At 41.4% G+C, this 19,107-nt stretch overlaps 1 protein-coding gene across 18 annotated transcripts in view; it reads right to left on the minus strand.

The window, feature by feature from the left end:
* Nucleotides 1–4,140: 4,140 nt before the first annotated feature.
* The window catches only part of SGMS1 (sphingomyelin synthase 1), a 264,644-nt gene continuing 249,677 nt past the window's right edge, over nt 4,141–19,107 (minus strand). For all 18 annotated transcript variants that reach the window (XM_072971533.1, XM_072971541.1, XM_072971531.1 and 15 more), the window contains 3 exons: nt 9,561–9,714; nt 6,450–6,616; nt 4,141–5,748 (listed from right to left, as the gene is read on the minus strand). In XM_072971533.1, coding sequence (XP_072827634.1) covers nt 5,569–5,748; nt 6,450–6,616; nt 9,561–9,714 — 501 coding nt within the window. In that variant the 3' untranslated portion in view covers nt 4,141–5,568. The remainder of the gene's footprint in view (nt 5,749–6,449; nt 6,617–9,560; nt 9,715–19,107) is intronic.

Genomic DNA, 19,107 nt, shown 5'->3' on the forward strand with positions numbered 1-19,107 from the left:
TGAAGTTCCTTATAAGCAACTGTATTTGTTACTAACCAATGTCTCTGGCAATTCTTTTCCAGCCACCAGCTTGGGATCTGCCACAGTGCTCTCAGACAATTAGAGCAGTCAAAGGAAAGAAAGAGAGAAAATTGTTTAGTTGCAGCTCTGGAGTTTGGGCTTTGCTTTAATGTGGGCTGCATCCTAGGCCCTCTGGATGAGAGTACATTTTAGGCTTTGGAAAGTCTTGCAGTTCAGAAATCTAGCGAATGGCCTCAAAATTCCCAGTGCATGCTAAGTAGAAGATATCTGAGTATATCCCCTCCATTCTCCAATCTCATGTTAATTTGCTTCCTGTTCTTCTGAACATCTTGGGTGTTGAGAGTTGGAAGTCATTAAAGCAGATTTCAGTTCTTCAGTTGTGAGGACACCAGATTTGTGTCCCAAACAGCTTATTGTCTCCCAAATTTTTTTGACCATGAAAACTGGATCACTAGAGGTTTCTAGTTTCAGCTCCAACATGTAAAAAGCTTAGGAGTCATTGCTCCTATTCTTACAACTAGAAAAATGACTTTTCTTGGGCCCATCACAGGACTAGGGTTGCAGGTCCAACCGCCACCCCCAAATCTGGAGAGATGGTGCACCTAAGAGTCATAGCGGACATCTGCTTATATGGAGCAGAAGCCACCATAGCCATGAAGTGGCAGGAACACTTCCACGGGAGCTTAGGCAAACTGCTAGAGGTGGAACGTAGGCTGGTGTGACAGTGAGAAACTCCTGGAGGGTCACTGCATCTACTATAGCCCCTCCGACCCTTCCCATCTGACTTAAGGGGGAGAAACAGTCAACAGTGGCAAGGCTTCAAGGAAACAGAAGGTGAGTGCTGCAGTCAGGGAAAGCAGTAAGGGATGGAGACACGGGAGTGTAATACTGTGCTTGTGAACATCAAGCCCCACTAGAAGACAGATTGAATCAGAAGATCACAGGACACTTCCTTACCCTACATCTACCACCACATCAGTGGAGATCTAGTATGAAAAACAGTGAATTACAACTGAAAGAGCTGTAAGACACAGACTCTCTCCAAGGATGATTACTTAGGGAAGTCCACAATCAAAGAGGGGACAAAAACATGTACACTAGAGGACTCTGGAGCCTCTGGCACCAATACCTACAGCAAACATTAAATACAGCCCAACTCCGAGACAGACTGGGCTATATCCTCACAATAAAAGCCTATTTACCTCAGTTTCTATTATCCAAAACAACATGTCCGTCTTTCAACAAAAGAAGTACAAAGCATGCATGAAAAACCCAGTCTGAAGATATAAAGCAAGCATCAGAATGAGACTCAGATATGACATAGATGTTGAAATTACCAAAGAATTAAAAATAACCATGATTAGTACGTTAAGGGCTCTCATGGAAAAAGCAAACAACACGTAAGAAGAGATGGGTAATGTAAGCAGAGAGAGAAAAATTCTAGGAATTGAAAGGAAGTCCTAAAAATCAGAAGCACTAAAACAGAAATGAAGAATGCCTTTGACAGCCTCAGCAGTAGGCTGAATGTGGCCAGGGAGAAAATCCATGAGCTTGAAGATATGTCCATAGAAACATTTCAAAGTGAAATACAAAAAGAAAAAAGAATGAAAAAACAGAACATCCAAGAACTGTGGGACAGTTTCAAAATGTGAAACATATGCAGTATTGGGGTGGAGAGGGTGTCGAGGAGTGGGTGACAATTTGGACTCCAATCAGATTTTCACAACTTTACCAGTTGCATGCCCTTGAGAAAGTGGTTTAACATACCTGAGTCAACTCCTGTAAAATGGGGATAATAACTAACCTTGTGGTTAGGAGAGGATTAACAAGATAATTACATGTGAAATGCTTAACTTGTAAAGAGAGCAAAATAAAGAAGCTATTGTCTAGGACTCCAGCTTACTAACCCAAGGACAAAAAAGCACACATTCTCATTCAGGCAAGCATTGTAAGGTGCACTACAATTCTCCAGAACACGAGACTTCCCTCATCCTTCCAGGGATTTGCAGACTTGAGAGCCATAAAATAGGTCAATTCATGATTCTGTGCCATCAGGCACAAAGAGCAATCAGCAAGTGAATTTCTTAGTACATTTATAGTATGTAAACTTATAACAATGAGTTTTTTCATGTAGCTATTTTGACTCAGGGAAAAAAGATCCTATTTTTAGCATATGCCAATCATTCATTTTCATCACTCAAGTCACTTACAAGCTTCTGCACAGCAAAGGAAACCATAAGTAAAACAAAACGACAACCTACGGAATGGGAGAAAATTTTTGCAAACGATGAAACAGACAAAGGCTTGATCTCCAGAATATATAGGCAGCTCATACAACATAATAAGACAAAAACAAGCAACCCAATCCAAAAATGGGCAGAAGACCTAAACAAGCAATTCTCCAAGGAAGACATACAAATGATCAATAGGCACATGAAAAAATGCTCAATATCACTAATTATCAGAGAAATGCAAATCAAAACTACAATGAGGTATCACCTCACACCAGCCAGAATGGCCATCATTCAAAATTCCACAAATGACAAATGCTGGAGAGGCTGTGGAGAAAGAGGAACCCTCCTACACTGCTGGTGGGAATGCAGTTTGGTGCAGCCACTATGGAAAACAGTATGGAGATTCCTCAAAAGACTAGGAATAGACTTACCATACGACCCAGGAATCCCGCTCCTGGGCATATATCCAGAAGGAACTCTACTTCAAAAAGACACCTGCACCCCAATGTTCATAGCAGCACTATTTGCAATAGCCAAAACATGGAAACAGCCTAAATGTCCATCGACAGGTGACTGGATAAAGAAGAGGTGGTATATTTATACAATGGAATACTATTCAGCCATAAAACTGACAACATAATACCATTTGCAGCAACATGGATGTTCCTGGAGAATGTCATTCTAAGTGAAGTAAGCCAGAAAGAGAAAGAAAAATACCATATGAGATTGCTCATATGTGGAATCTAAAAGGAAAAAAGAACGTAAATACAAAACAGAAACAGACTTATAGACAGAATACAAACTTGTGGTTGCCAAGGGGGCAGGTGGTGGGAAGGGACAGACTGGGATTTCAAAATTTGTAGATACTGACAGGCATACGCAGAACAGATAAGCAAGATTATACTGTATAGCACAGAGAAATATATACAAGATCTTGTGGTAGCTCCCAGAGGAAAAAAATTGCAACAATGAATATATGTATGTTCATGTATAACTGAAAAATTGTGCTCTACACTGGACTCTGACACAACATTGTAAAATGACTTTAACTCAATAAACAATGTTAAAAAAATATGCAGCACTGGATCAAGAATCAAAGTTAGTGAAAGGCTGTAACAGTTAAACACAAACCTATCCTAGAATTTTGCTCCATGTGCCTTAAGAGGCCACTACATTTTCTCTGAGACACAAGGCCAAAGTTCCATGCAGGAAATCTTCCTAGTTTTACAGGTCCAGCCTCCCTGGCTAGATAGATAATAGCCTCTGTTTATAAAGACAGGCTGCCATGGTTAACATCTTCCTTTCTTCATCACATCAGGAATAATATCTTTTTATTTTGAAAAAGATACTTTGCATTACCATTGATTATCAAAGGACAATTACTGCATTACTTGTTTCAGAATTCACTTTTCCTTTCCATCTAAACTGGAAAAGCTAGTATTACTTCCAGTGATAAAGGAAAAAAGTTAATCCCGTGACTTGAGAATTAGAGCATTCAAAATTATTGGTAAACAGAGGTCTGCAGTTTGAAGTAAACTTATGAGTGATTCTTTTTATATATTTTTAAAAATACACTCAATCTGTAAGGTTACTGAAGTTTAGAGCACATTATTTAAGGCATCTTAAGGGAAAAGAAACATGATAATAAAGGTCCTCTCACAAGCAAACTCAGAGAAGAAATTCCCAAACTCAGTTTTTTTTAATCCTGCTTTAATGTACTTACAACTTCTGTGAAGAAAGTAGACACATTAGAAATAGTAGCCATTTATTTTAAATATCAGTTTTTATTAAAAAGTGCATTTTGATTAATTTATGATCTAGGTAAGCCGTTAAGATATCAGTATACTCTCTGGAATAATAACTTTACAAAGATTTAAAACAAACAAAATTTTAAAAGCCTTTTTATTTCCTTCACCATTATTGTTTTACAATACAAATATCACCTTGTGAATACACAAAAAAAACCTACAGAAGATAATTCTGCTGCACGTAAAATACAGAATGGATATATATACTTCTTCATTCTTAAAAAACTATTTTGTTCTCCACATTGGCAAGTATAGAATAGAATACTTCCCCAAACATACTTATGTTAGGAGTGAAACTTAGAGTTACATGCAGCTCCTGCACAAATATATTTTAAAGAAATAGATCTCTTTTTTGTTGTTCATCAACGAAACTGTCATGAGAGTATGGATAACTAATTCATAGATTTCAAGTTTTAGTTGAGTGATCATTTTCAAAACTCTCTTTTTAACAACAAAGTATTCATGGCTGTTTTCACTGTTGACTTAAAATCGAACTACCAAATAGATGATAAAATAAGTGAAGTGGTACATGTCATGGTCACCTGCTCACAATATGGGAACAGGCTCTGACTTTCTAATTAACTCCTCCATTCTTTAATCCAGAGCAATTTAAAAACCATAAGCAGTCTTCTGATTTAATTTAGCTATAAATGCAAAATTTAGTAGTGTATACATACATTTACATTTTCATGGAATACTTTATTTTAAATAAAAACATTTACGATTGCCTACTGACCATACAATCAAGACAAGAAAGGCACTAGAAACATAGACAAATTTCTCTCCCAAGAAGCATTTTTAAATTTTAACTCTCTTCTCTCTGACATGTAAAAATCTTTAAATTTGGTTTTCATAACATCATTTTGAAAAATAAAGTTAGGAAATACTTAGAAAATCACTTTATAACAGAATCTTTTTTTTTTTGCACTTTTTGACACACTGTCTCTGCTGATTTTTACAAAACCCAAAGTTAACCAAACCTTTCTGTGTCTGTCATTTTTATCTGAATATCGGTGCAACAGGTAGAAAGATTTCAGAATCGAACCCCATTCAGGTACTTAGAAACCTTCATAGAGACATTTGCTAGAAAATGGCTTACAGCCCAATCTTTGGGGCAAGAGATATGAAAAGTATGTTTTCCCAAGAAAATAATACGCTTTATTTCCAGATGTGCCTGGAAAGACCAGAACTGATGATATAAAAGCTTACATCTATGCTGTTGCATCGTATACAAAGGAACATGGTGGTCGCAGGTTATGTAAATCCCAAACTTATGAACAGGAAATGTGTACAGTGCATGATAGGTTAAATTTGCTTTATTGTTGTCCAACGCAGGTCCTTTGGAGAGAAAAAAAGATCACAGTGCTGACCAGGTAACTCAATAGGTTAAGTTCAGGTAACTGTTGAAAGATAACAGGATTAGGGAGGTGTTGATTTTATGGCATCTTCTCTCACGGAGTTCTTAGCACTTCGGACAGTTCCTCTTTCCCCACCACGCACAGCTGTTATGTGTCGTTCACCAACCGGCTGTATTTAACTTGCCTACCGAGATGGACTACTGGCCAGCGGAAGGGCCAATGGTAAGAGCGAGGTACAATTCCTTGGACATTCTTTTCAAAGTACTGAAATGGCCTGTACCACCATACCCTGGCCAGGAGGTTCATCTGGGAAGCTTCTTTTAGCACCTAAGATAACACAGAAAGAGAAAACCAAGTCAGGAAGAACAACTGACTGTTCCAGCCCCCGAAGGAACATGTTTCTCATCGTCTTTCATTTTAGATTCAAATAGTTTCCATATGAAAATTCACAAAAGATCCCAGACCTGCCCCTTGACCACCCACATATCCCAAGGTCCACACTCAAACCACCATTCTACACTCTGTACTCATCTGCCAACCGGGCCACACCCCAGCAGGAAAACAAGTAACTCCAATTCCAAGGAGAACATGGGGCTTACTCAGCCTCCTGTCTATAAACAAATACCTCAATTAGCGTTTTAGTTACTCACTCTGCTACGATGAAAATGGAGACAATTAAATGTTAAGTATAAAGCTGGTGAGGGGCCCAGATAGAAAAGAAAGCAGAAATGCAAATCAAGCAAGAGAGGTGGGCACAGCTTAAAAAGTACTTTCCAGGGACAACGAGAGTGTGATACTTGTTCCAGGAGGGTGCAATCTCCTATGTCATTCTATCAACACACTTCTTACTCATTTCTGATTTGGAAGTGGATCAGCATCACAAAAGCCAACACAATCTTAGCTGACTACCCCTTAAGAAAAAAGAAACCTAAGACATCAGCGGACTCTTTGCACTTTAACGCCTGCCATGCCAGCAACAGCAAGCCAGGAGCAACTGGACTCAAAGTCAGATGGGAAGAAGGACTCACTTGCTGATTGGCCATAGTGTGGTACCACCAGAAGAGTCTCGTGGTGATGTAATATGCCACCACCACGTCCACAGTGTAGTGGTCATGCGCTAAGAGAATACAGAAGATTCCAACCACGCTGAGAAGCCAGCAAATCCAGTGGTACCACCATAGTCGTCGAGGGGAATCTGAAAAGGAGAAATTCGCAACAGTCCCATTATTCAAGTACCACTAAGGGCACCCCACCGCATCTCAACTCCTGCTTCTGAGTCTAATTACCTTGGGTCTTTCCTTCTGCAAACAGATTGTTTAGGGCAGCAAATCTAAGGGCTTTAGCTTCTACGTAACCAAGGTTAGAAGGAAAGTAGCTTATTTTATACAGTGGTTTTATTAGCAATAGTAGTTTACATTTGGTGATTACTTGATTCATAGCGTCATAAATACAGTTTAAAAGGACAAATAAGATAAATGCATCATGTTCCATTAAAAAAAAACTATCCACTGACATTTAATTAAATTTGCCTGTGAATAATTTGGGGATTAATGCTCTATACAAAAATCAATACCTCTTGGTCTATAACATTCTTATACACAGACTAGGCAATTATAATTGATTCAGCTGTCTTACTTGCTTTCCAAGCTCTGCAGCCGTATACTAATTTGAGTCTTTGAGATTTCCATTTCTCAAATACAGGTAAGAGAGAATCCAAATGCCTGGGAGTTCAAGCCCAAGTACGTTCCCAAGGCAGGGCAGTGTCAAGATAAACACTTGTCTGCACTGCCATTTGGGAAGTCACCTGATGGGAGATTCAAAATCTCTCTTAGTACAGGCCTTCCTACCTCGTTTTCTCAATGGGTGGGCTTCTGAGGGTCTGAAATTTTAGGCAAAAATGCTGTTTGAATGTGATCTACCCTCCTCACCCTGGGGTAGAAAGCTGAGGCTTTTACAGGATTCTCAAGGGGTCCAGGAATCAGTCATTCATTCAACCAGTATTTACTGAGCATCTACTACGTGCCCAGAACTGGAACTGCCCTCATTACTGGGGTCAATGAACAAAACAGGCAAAGAGCCTGCCTTTGTGGGGAGACCCCTTCCTAGAGGTGAAAAGAGACAATAAATAATAATTATAACCAAGTAAATTACTCACTGTGTCAGAAGGTGTTAAATGCTATGGGAAAGTGAAAAAGTTGAACAGGGTAAGTGGGATCGGAAGTAGAGAGGGTGAAGGGAGGTCTGCAATTTTAAATGGAGTGGTCAGGAGAGGGGGTCTCAGTGTACATCCGGGGCGCCGTACTCCCTTTCCGGGAAGATGTGTACTTGACACCTTGACCGTACAGTGACAAGTAGCGGCTGCTGCTCACACTCGTGCAGCTCTGTTAGTTAGTGTCTGTGCATGCCATCTATTTTAATTTTCAAGGCCCCTCCCTCACTCATGTGTATCTCATTCTAAAGACGAGGAAACTAAGATTTATAGAGGTGTGAGCTTTCCCCCAAGGTCACAGAGGGAGGAAGTGACAGCACCAGGATTTAAAATCAGTTGGTGACCCAAGTCTTCCCAATATGGCCCATTGGAAGGATAAGGCTTAATTCCACTAAAGTATTTCAGGTACCAACCAGCACGCGGTAGGAATCCCATCCCCAGGGCCGCTAACACCGGCCTGTTCTGTTCCCATGTTCAATGCCTGGTAACATCTCAGCACAAGGGTTTGATCATGTTTGATCATGACAATTCTGAATAGACATGGTCGGAATTCACTCTATTGGGTCACCTACTAAGGTACCAGCAGAACACCTGTTCTCCCTTCTCTCAGTCTGTGCCCTGAAGTACAGCTTATCTTCCTCTCCTGTGTCTCCCATCTCAGTTTTAAGACCAAAAGTGGGCTTGTATCCTTCAGTCCACCACCTACCTGTCTCTGTCTCCCCACAATCTATCCTGTTATCTGTTGACTCCTCTTTGTTAATCCCTCAGTTCCCCTCCTTCTCTCTGTCCCCAGTGCCATCATGGTAATCCGGGCCCCCGCCATCTCTTTCCTGGATTACAACAGCAGTCCGTCCCCTAGCTTTTCTCCTGGTCTCCAGTCCTGCCCCTCTCCAACCCATCCTGCAAGCTACTGCAGGAGTGCTTCCTCCCTCCCTACAGGACACGGAAGAGGACACTGTCTCAGTGGTTACACCCTCTCGAGGGGCACCCCATCTCCGTCAGAATACAAATTCAGACTCCTCCTGGCTCAAGGCACACTCCTTGATCTGGTTCCTACTTCTTGGTTCATTTTTCATTCCTCATTATTACCACCACTCTGAATTCCAACCACACTAAAGTCCCAGAAGGTGCTCCATGCTCTCAAATACCTGCAGACTGCGTGCGTGTCCTTCTTCTGTGGAACCACTGCCTGGGTTATCTTATTGCTCTGCTCGGGAATTGCCTACAGGAAGCTCATCGAGGCTATTTCTAACAGTGTAATACTGAGGACAACTGAATTTTCCACAAGGAGACAAAGGAATAAAAAAACACGCAAGGAAATAATTTGGAAAATGGGAGGGGGAAGGGGTGAAAGCTTTACATATACACTACCGTTTCATTCGGTTTCGTAAGGGAGAACAGACACGACGAAGGCTTGTATGAAATCTGAGCAGTGTACAGGGCTATCTGTAATATTATTTTTTGTATGTTTCCTGATAAAATATTTTAAAACCATTTTTTAAAGAAAATTTCTCATTTACTGTCCCCAAGACCATGGCTTCTGTGAAGGTAGACGTCGCTGCCCCTGCACTGCACTTAGAGCGGACAGCGTAGTGCCAGGGGCTGGAAAACATGGCTGCTGGGTGAACATGCCGGCTGTCATCATCCAGCCGGGCCTGAATCTGGTGTCCGCGTGACTCTTCCCTTCTGGCTCCTTCCAGTGGCTATAAAACACCCCAATACTACAGCTGACACTTGAGGAAACGGGACACTCCCAACAGGAAGAAAAGGTACTCCCTCTGACATCTATTTGGGGTGCCTGCTGGACCTGGGCACTGGTGGGAGAAGGGGCTGCCCTCCTGAGGCCTCCAGTCTTGCTTCGGGAGACTTTCTAGACACCAGGGGAAGTGGCAGGCGAGGAAATGCTCACGGCAGGCTGTTCGAGACTTACACTCTTTGATAAATAAGTAGGTGAGTGTGAGCATGACCGTGTGGCCGCTGTACAGGTAGTCCCCGCACATGTTGTGGGAGCCGGTGATGGACAGACCGCCGCCGGCAATGAGCTTCATTATTCTCCGCAGTTGGGCTTCCCAGTCTCCAAAAAGCTGGTGGGAAAAGAGAAAATCAGATGCATGATTAGCCCATATGAAAGGGGCTACGATTACAATTTATATTCAGAATTTGGCTTCGTAAGATGGTGATTTATAATAAGAAATATATATTTGGTCTTTGCCCCTGTTCCTGGCAAACGGCTTCTACAACCTTCAGAATTTCCTAAGAGAGAAGAGGTAAAGGTGTCTTGTTATTCGGGAAATCCCCTTTCAGCCACACCTGAGTTCATGGTCCTGAGTTCAAGGTGACTTCTGGAAGTCCCTAAGGATGGGGCTGGTTGCCAGGAGAACTAACCAGGCGATTACAGGGTTGGAACTTTCATTCCCACTTCCCTAACCTCCAAGGAAAGAGGGCCTCGAGGATGAATTAATTACCAGTGCCCAGCGACTTAACCAATCATGACTATATAATGAAGCCTCCACAGAAATCCAAAAGGATGGGGGTTCGAGAGCTTCCAGGGTGGTGAACATGTGGAGATGTGGGGAGAGTGGTGCACCCAGAGAGGGCCCGGGAGCTCCACGCCCCTCCCCCCAGTACTACACCCTACGCATCTCTCCATCTGGCTGGGCCTAAGTTGTATCCTTTTATAATAAATTGGTCATCTAGTAGGTAACATGTTTTCCTGAGTTCTGTGAGCAGCTCTAGCAAATTCATTGAACCTGAGGGGTGTGTGTGTGTGTTGGGGGGGGGTCATAGAACCTCCAATTTCTGGTGGTCAGAAGCACAGGTGACAACCTGGGCTTGTGACTGGAGTCTGGAGGTGGGGGGCAGGGACAATCGTGTGAGACTGAGCCCTCCACCTATGGGATCTGATACTATTTCCAGGTAAATCGTTTCAGAATTGAGTTAAAAGAGACCTAGAAATTTGTTTGTGTGGGGGGAAAAAATCCCTGCGCAGCTAGTCACAGAAGCGTTCAGTGTGGGTTTTGAGAGTTCAAGAGATACACAGGAGTGTTCTTCCTTTTGCACGCTTATATTAAGATGTGTCAACTCCCCAGCATGAAGTGTGCCCACTCAGCGTTCACTGCTGTTCAGACAGCCCTTGGGAGAGTACGGTACCTTCCTTAGATGTTAGCACTTCTTAGCACATTTCCGCAGATGTCTAGTTACTAATATTTTTCTTATTACACGGATAGAGGAAGACTGGCTGACTGACTGATTTACTACCATAACTGCCATTTTGGGGAAAACCTCTAGGGAAAATTTAGAGGTCTCTTTCATACACTTGGCCAAGAGGACAAAGGTTCTATTAACTTACCAGCTGAAGTGGCTAGAGGTTGGGGAGTCAAATATATGGATATTTTAGGCATGTGATTTTGGGGGACCAAACTGAAACAAGTGACTGAATAGAATGTACCTTCAACCTTCGGAAATTATGTAGGGATAACTGCATTTTTTCCTTTTAATAAGAATGAAAAAATTTATAAATAAATCTACCTGTCTCTGATACAAGTCTGGGCTGGACACTAGAGTAATAAATGGCTTAAACAACTCATTCACTGAAACTTTTATTTGCTCTGGCAAACAAAATTTGTGATTGTCTATATTTTATGTTTGTAAGGACTCTTTTAAATTGTGGCTAGCCCATTTAATCAACATGATCCCTTTTCAACATTTAACTGATAATATGCCAGGCTCTGGGAAAGCTATTTCATTGCAATTTCCCTTTAAACAATTGAGTGAGATTTCTAGTTGAGGATGCCAGGTTGAACATACCACACAGAGGATATGGATTTCCAAACTGAAGGGATTACTGAAAGCTCACCACAGTAGAAGCAAACAGATCGACACTGCGAGACTCAGCATCATGGAACTTCAGAAACCGGGGGCTACCAAGAGCCCTTAAAGCATCCAGCAATTGAAAACAAGCTTCATACGCAGGATTAAGAATCAGGCTTTTTCAAAAGCAATACTGAAAAACAGACTGCTTTAGAAAAATGCCTTGAGGGGAGGGTAGAGCTCAGGGGTAGAATGTGCGCTTAGCATGCATGAGGTCCTGGGTTCAATTCCTAGTACCTCCTGTATAAACAAAACCAACCTAATTACTCCTCCCCTCACCCCCCCCCCAAAAAAAAGAAAGAAAGAAAGGAAAAGAAAAATGCCTCCACATTCTGAGGGAAAATGGTATCCAACTTTGAATTCTATACCCAGCCATATTAACTGAGCATAAACTTAAAAGACTATTCTTTTAGAATATTCTTTCTAGACCAGGGATAAACTAAAACCATTTCATATACACAAGATTTCAGAATATTTACCACCTCTGTACTCTCTTTGCAGGAAATTACAGAGGATATACTCTGCAAAGCAAAGGCATAAACAAAGACAAAGGAAGAAACAGTGTTTGCCAGCATGCCAATGGAGGGAGGCTGAGCGGCTGTGCAGCAGACCTAGGGGGGAGCCCCCACCTCACCTGGTGAGTCAGAGCCCCGGGGATGAGGCTAACAGGATGCCCAACCCTGTGACTGCACTGAGTCACAAAGTGAGGGTGAAAAGTACACAGAAAACTAACAGAGCAAAAAAGCAAGGCAATTTCTAACTCTCCAGGAAGTAAAATACTGTGTTGAAAAGGAAGAGTAATTATAGGAAACTAAATGACTTGGCTATGAATAGCATTTACAAAACTGTAATAATGTAAGCACTGAAGATGGAGTTAAATCAAGGACAGCAAATGACACTGGGAAGATGGGATAAGAAGCATGAACCCCGGGAGGGGGATGGTGGGGGAGGGGAGGAAGGGAAGGAAAAGGCACAGAACACGTGGGTGGGGTGGTGTATGAGGACCCTAAGTCCCGACCTTCCCCAGCAGGGAGTCAATCACAGAGATACCCTATATTAGTGAGTGTAAGGGAACAATATTGCTATGTCACCTGGAGACCTGGGGATAAACACACACACACACAATTCAGTAAAAAGCATTAAAGAAATGAAGGTAAATATTGCAAGATTCAGTTAAAACAGCTGAAGGAGAACAGGAAAGAGGGCTGGAGTAGGGTTAGGGTAAGGGTTGGGGAATATCGTTTTTCTAAGATCTGTCTGATCATTTTATTTCTTAAATTGCATACACGTGATAGAAAGTTTCTCAAAGTTTTGTATTGAACATTTGGTCTGGTTCTATCACCACAATGGATAATATGTAGAAGAAAATTCTGGCAAAAAAGCTTAGGTAGTTCCTTGTTTTACATTAGTTCAAATTGTCCTTCCCAAACTCCCTGTTTTGAAAACTGTAAATCATTTTCTTGAGCATCATCCCCCAAAGTTTGCCCTCCCATTTTAGCAGGAAAATATCTATAGGGAACTACATGGATAGGAAAAGAGGGAGCGATTATAAGGAAAACATGGCATTGAAGAGAAACAGCCAAAAAATGAATGCCGTATTTCTTACAGGTGCCCTTAAAACATCTACGCTTTCTTTGAAAAATATCTTTCCATGTTTGTCAAACTTCTGCAAAAGGGAAGTCTCTTTAAGCTTAGTGGGGAACAGGAAAAGAAGATGGATGGTGACAGCTACATATACACATTTTTCATTGTGCTTAAAAAAAGCAAACAAAGTGAAAGACAAATTACAAGACAATCGGGGCAGGGACAAGTTAACATCTTTAACAAGAACATAGCATACATAAATCAAGTAAATAAGGCCATTTGGTAAACAAAATTTATCAAAGGACAAGGATGTGACCAGCTGGAGGCACAGACTCTGCCAAACAAACAGAAATGAAAACTAACATTCACAGGAGCTCGTTCTTTCCCATGGCAGATTAGCAAAGCCAAAAACAGACAGACCGTGGTGGGCAGGGACAGTGTCACTCATCTGCTGGAACAGGCCCTTTAAGAGGAGGGAGGGAACGTGGTGAATGCAGCAGCAGCGGCGGAGGTGCAGGGAGAAGAGGCAGTGTCCTCGGAAGCAGACAGGCTGGGCTGAGATCATAGCCCTTCTACAGATTAGCTGTGTGACCCTGGGCAGCCAAACCACTCTCAGCCCCAATTTCCTCATCATCAACTTGAAAAGTAATATATTCATTACAACTGGCAAAATCCTCTGCAAAAATTAGCATCAATATTGACCAGTGGGAAAGGGCAGGGAGGGATAAATGAGGAGTTTGGGATTGATGGATACATACTGCTATATATAAAATAGATAAACAACTAGGACCTACTGTATAGCACAGGGAAATATATTCAATTTCTTGTAATAACATATAATGGAAAAGAATCTGAAAAAAAATATATGTATGTATGTGTTTAACTGAATCGCTTTGCTGTACATCTGAAACTAACATTGTAAATCAAATACAGATCAGTAAAAAATTTAAAAAAATATTGACCAGCAATCCAAACAGCCATGACCTTTGACTTTGTATTTAATTGCTTCTAGGAGTTTACCTCAAAGCAAGGAACATGAAGAAGAGCTTTATGCACAACACTATTTACAAAAGCAACAAACTGGAAACAACCTAAATGGCAATTGTTAAGTAACTATTCCTTTGCTACTCAAAGCCTGGGCCAGGTAAGTATTGGCAACACCAGAAGTTGGCTGTGATTACAGGCACACCCCAGAAATAGTTTGGGTTCTGTTCTAGACACTGCAATAAAATGAATATCCCAATAAAGCAAGTCACACGAATTCTTTTGGTTTCCCAGTGCATATAAAAAAGTTTACACTATACTGTAGCCTATTAAGTATACAATAGCATTCTGTCTAAAAAAACAATGTACATGCCTTAATTAAAAAATGCTTTATTGCTAACAATGCTACCATCATCTGAGCCTTCAGCAAGTGGTAGCAGTAACATCAAAGGTCAAAGATCAATGATCACAGATCACATAACAAATACAATAATAATGGAAAAGTTTGAAAAACTGTGAGAATTACCAAAATGTGACATAGACATGAAGTGAGCAAATGATATTGGAAAAGTGGTGCTGATAGGCTCATTCAGCCAAGCTGCCATGAACCTTCAATTTCTAAAAAATGCGGTTCTGCGAAGCGTAATAAAGCCAAGCTCACTAAAATGAGGTGTGCCTGTACACTCTCAGGACCCACTGCACCAGAATCTGAGGTGATTCAAATGCACTGAACTCGGCTATAACTGCTTGTTAAGTTATTTAAAAATAAGCGTACAGTGATTGTGTACTAAATTTATATCATAAATATTTTCTTCTCTACCAAAACAAAATATTTGGTATGATTCTAACTGTTTAAGAAAACACATACACAGAAAAAGTCTAGAATGTACACACTACATGTTAATGAGGTTTGCATGGAAATTGGGAGGATTTCTCCTAGTCTCTGTCCCAAGGGAACTTCCATTCCTGCTTGTTGGGCTGGAAAGAGAGGTACTCCTTTGAAGTTCTTCAGTTCTGAGATTTAGGTTATCTCTGAGTTCAGGCAGGAGATGTGGGAAGAAAAAGAAGAGGAAGAAAAGGAGGAGGAGGAGGAGGGTAGGGGGAGGAAGAATGGGGAAGAGAGAGGAGGAGGGGGAGGGAGGAGGAAGGGGGAGGAAGAAGGAGGGGAGACGGGGGAGGAGGGGGAGGAAAGAAGAAGGGGTGAGGGGAGGAGGGGGGAGGAAGGAGAGGAGTGGGGAGAGTAGGGAGGAGGAAGAGGAAGGACGAAGGAGGAGGGGGTGGAGGAAATAACAGATACAGAAGCAGCAGCAGAGAAAACAGGAAGCTCCCAGCTGGACCTTTCATACTTCTCATTTCTCAGTTTAGCTTCCTTCCCCATTCTGCCTGCTACTGTTTTCCAGGGCACTCAAAGAGCAGCTCCAGACATCCTGCCCTGTTTGGGACTGCATTCAGTAGGCAAGAGGACGAATGTTGCTTATGCCACTGTACCTGGAGCTGTAACCTCCCCATCAGTAGGCTTTTGAACGTTCAATTTTGAAAGCATGTAAACGTGTTCTCGGTGAGCGCTGCAGAGCTGTGACAAGGTGTTGTATCTATATCACTGTGTGAATTAAGATCTTCTAGGTCACAGAAAAATCAGTTTTCAGTAAAAACAAAGCAATTTTCTTCAACTTCTAATGAGTGGCTTAGAAATTAAGTAAACTGGCCAAATCATTTAAGCAATACAAGATACAGAGAGCAGAAGAGGGTGGGAGAGGCTTCTGAGTGAGGCTGACCACCTCAGAACCGTTCAAACCAGTGAGCCTTTGGTAACTAAAACCCAGGTTCCCCCCAGTATGTTTTCAGTGCTGAATAACACAACACTCTGATGCTGGTCTGTTCACCATCGTTCAGTTTGCAGATGGCCTCGTGCGCTTGCCTCTTCTCTTAACTGCATTTGAAAAGTGGGGACGTTCACTGTGCTTCACCCTCTATTGGCAGGTAAGGGAGAACCTGGAACCAAACTCAGCAAGTAATGCTGTGTGAATCAACAGCTTTGGTATAACTTTGATGAAGGGCTGAAAGTGAGTGCTAAAGAGTGAAAATGCTATTTAATATAATTCTTGCCTTTTAGCAATGCTTCCTCTTACAGCAGCCCTGAAAAATCAGGAAGGCAGGTCTTAACTCTGTTCTGGGTCCCCCAGCTGTTCAGTTTTGGAGCTGGAATGGGACCCAGGATCTCTGACTCCATGGATGTATTCTCTGCAAAACGATGTATCTGCAAAACCTGTACACGGCCAGGCTCTCCCAGCCTGCATAAACCAGGAGCCGGAAAAACATAAAGTAACCTTTCCTTGAGCATCCTAGGCAATGCCACGCCATCACGCCCCATTCCAACAACCATGATCAGTCATGTGTCTCTCAGGGTTCCCCTCTCATCTGTTCATCCATTCATTCATTCAGTCAACGAATCTACCTGCTACCACCAAGGCAAATAACTTTTGGTCTTGTTCCTAAAGAAAGCTCTCCCTCCAAGACAGAAAATTCACTGTCATCTACGACCCACCAAGGAAGCTGCTCTTCAACACCTGGACCCCAGGTTGGCCCTGCTATGGAATCAAGCATCAGGGAGCAGAAGAATCAGTGGAATCCCTGTCAATCCCAGGCCTGAGCAGCCTGCAGCTGGGAAACACACGCTCCACACTGTGGTTTCTGCCTCAACTTCAACTCCCAAACAACTATGGCCCAAAACAGTGAAACTATGCCACTTCCTGCATTTCAACTGACATGTAGCCCTCCTAACCAGTGATGGATACTTAAGAATTAATATGATCTAGGAAATGTCCTTGAGTGTGACCCTGAAGGTCCCAAGGGGAAGACAGTGTGTTGATAAGGTTGATGAATGCTTTAGATTCCACAGAAGCAGTGAGAGGTTCAAAACTGCCCCTTATAATTTCTCATTCCTTTTAACGTTGCTTTATTGGGCAGTTAAAAACAAAACAAAACAAAACAAAAAAGGAGTGGTAGGGTGATTTTATATAATAAAACATCACATTCTGTTTATACAGTGATTCCAACTTTTTAACAGTTTTCCCATCAATTACCTCACTGTAGCCTTACAAGCCTATTAGGTGGTTAGTGCAGATGTTATTTTGTCCATTTTGCAGATGAACAAACAGAGAGGCTGTTTCTCTGTTTCACACAGTGACTCAGTTAGGATCAGATCCAAACGTCCTACCTCTCACTAAACAATCTTGCCTTTGGGTCCCTGGAAAGAGCCTGCTATTGGTGCAAACACGTCCCCAAACAACAAAGGCTGGACAATGTCTCCAGATTCACTTACTTTGTTGTGCTAATGAAATTTAATCCATTTTACATATGTCACTTAAATATAGTTGGGTAGTTCCAAAAAATATTTATTCATTATTCACTAAAGATCTCTTTTTCCTGTCTTTTCCACTTAAACTTTCCCATCTCTATAAAAGTTACTTTCATGGAAATCTTTCACAAACAAATTGCACACTTTTGATTTTAACTCTCCTTGCTTTATATCGTGCTGTGTCAGAAGGATGCTCCAAAGATCTCTAAGTTTACTTTCATAAGAATGACAATGAACATAAATCCAGCCCCAAACCCCAGTCTGGGGTTAACCAGGTGGCTTAGACAAACCATTTTACCCATTCTAGCTTCAGTTCTCTCATCTGTCAAATGGCAAGAACACCACCTCCTCATCCTCAATCCTGCCGCCAAAGGGAGGTAACGTTTGTCAAAGTGATTGCTAAAATTATAAAGTGCTATGCAAATTTCAGTCAGCATTACAATGACCGAGTGAGGTCCACCTTTTGGATGAGGAGTTCCTTAATGAGAACTCAATGTCTAGCAACCAACAAGTGAAGTCGGGAAATGGTGAAATGGTGAAATGCTCCCTAAATACACAGCAGTGACCACAAGAGACTTTTATGAATTCTTCCTCAGACGGTAATCACTTCACTTCTGGAAAGATTTCGTTTCACCCACAAATATTATATCCACTTCAGCTGATCTGAAATAGGGCGATTCCCCTATGCACATCCTCTTAGGACTCAGACGTACAACTTTAAAAACACTTCTCCCTCTGCTAAGCTCTGAAGGACTTGGCACTCTGCACTGCTCCATTACCCAATGTATCCATCAATTCCTATACTAGGCAGGCTTTTTCTGGGGGGATGGGGGGCAATTTCTAAGTAATTATCAGCAATGAAACACTGATCCCCAACCAGTCTCTTTTTCCCCTGGTAAAAACTTAGAAATTTTTTCATAGTCTTTAGTAAGGAGACTTATCAAAGGCTTCATAAAATCTTAAAGTTCAGTTACGGGTTTCTATTTACCCATATACTTACCTGTCACATTAAAGGAATCCAGTCCTTCAGTCAGGCAAGGTTTCCCTTTAATGAAAATTATATTTGAGAGATCCTTTAGCCTACCTGGTCATCAAGTAAAAATTGAAAAAAAAAAACACACCTTCCTCAGATTTTTGCTTCGAAAATGTGCAAATCTAAAGAAGAGAATAATAAATAACCTTAGGCTCTTCACTTAGACTCACGAATTATCAATATTTTGCCACATTTGCTTCTCCTCTTTCTCCCACTTTTTTTTTTTAAAGTGGAATACATTATGACCCTTCACCACTGAATGTACAAACAAGGACATTTTCTTTTGTAATCACACTCATGAAATTTAACCATGATACAATACTATTGTGATTAATAGACATCCTTATGCAGAATTCCCAGGAGTCTCAACAATGTCCTTTATAACTTTCCTCCCAAACCTAGGATCCAATCAGAGGATACATACTGAGGTTACCTGTCATATTCTTAATATTTCTTAATCTACCAGTTTCTCAGTCTTTTTTCTTTTTCTTTTTTTTGTGACTTTGACAGTTTTAGAGTCTAGTCTAGTTTCTTTACAGAACGTCCCTCAGTCTGTTTTATCTGATGGTTTCCTTACGTTTAAATTCGGGTTAAACATTATTGGCGGGAATGTACAGAATGATGTGCTCTTTTCAGCGCACCAGATCA

The sequence above is a fragment of the Vicugna pacos genome, chromosome 11 (assembly GCF_048564905.1).
Source record: "Vicugna pacos chromosome 11, VicPac4, whole genome shotgun sequence".
Taxonomy (NCBI): domain Eukaryota; kingdom Metazoa; phylum Chordata; class Mammalia; order Artiodactyla; family Camelidae; genus Vicugna; species Vicugna pacos.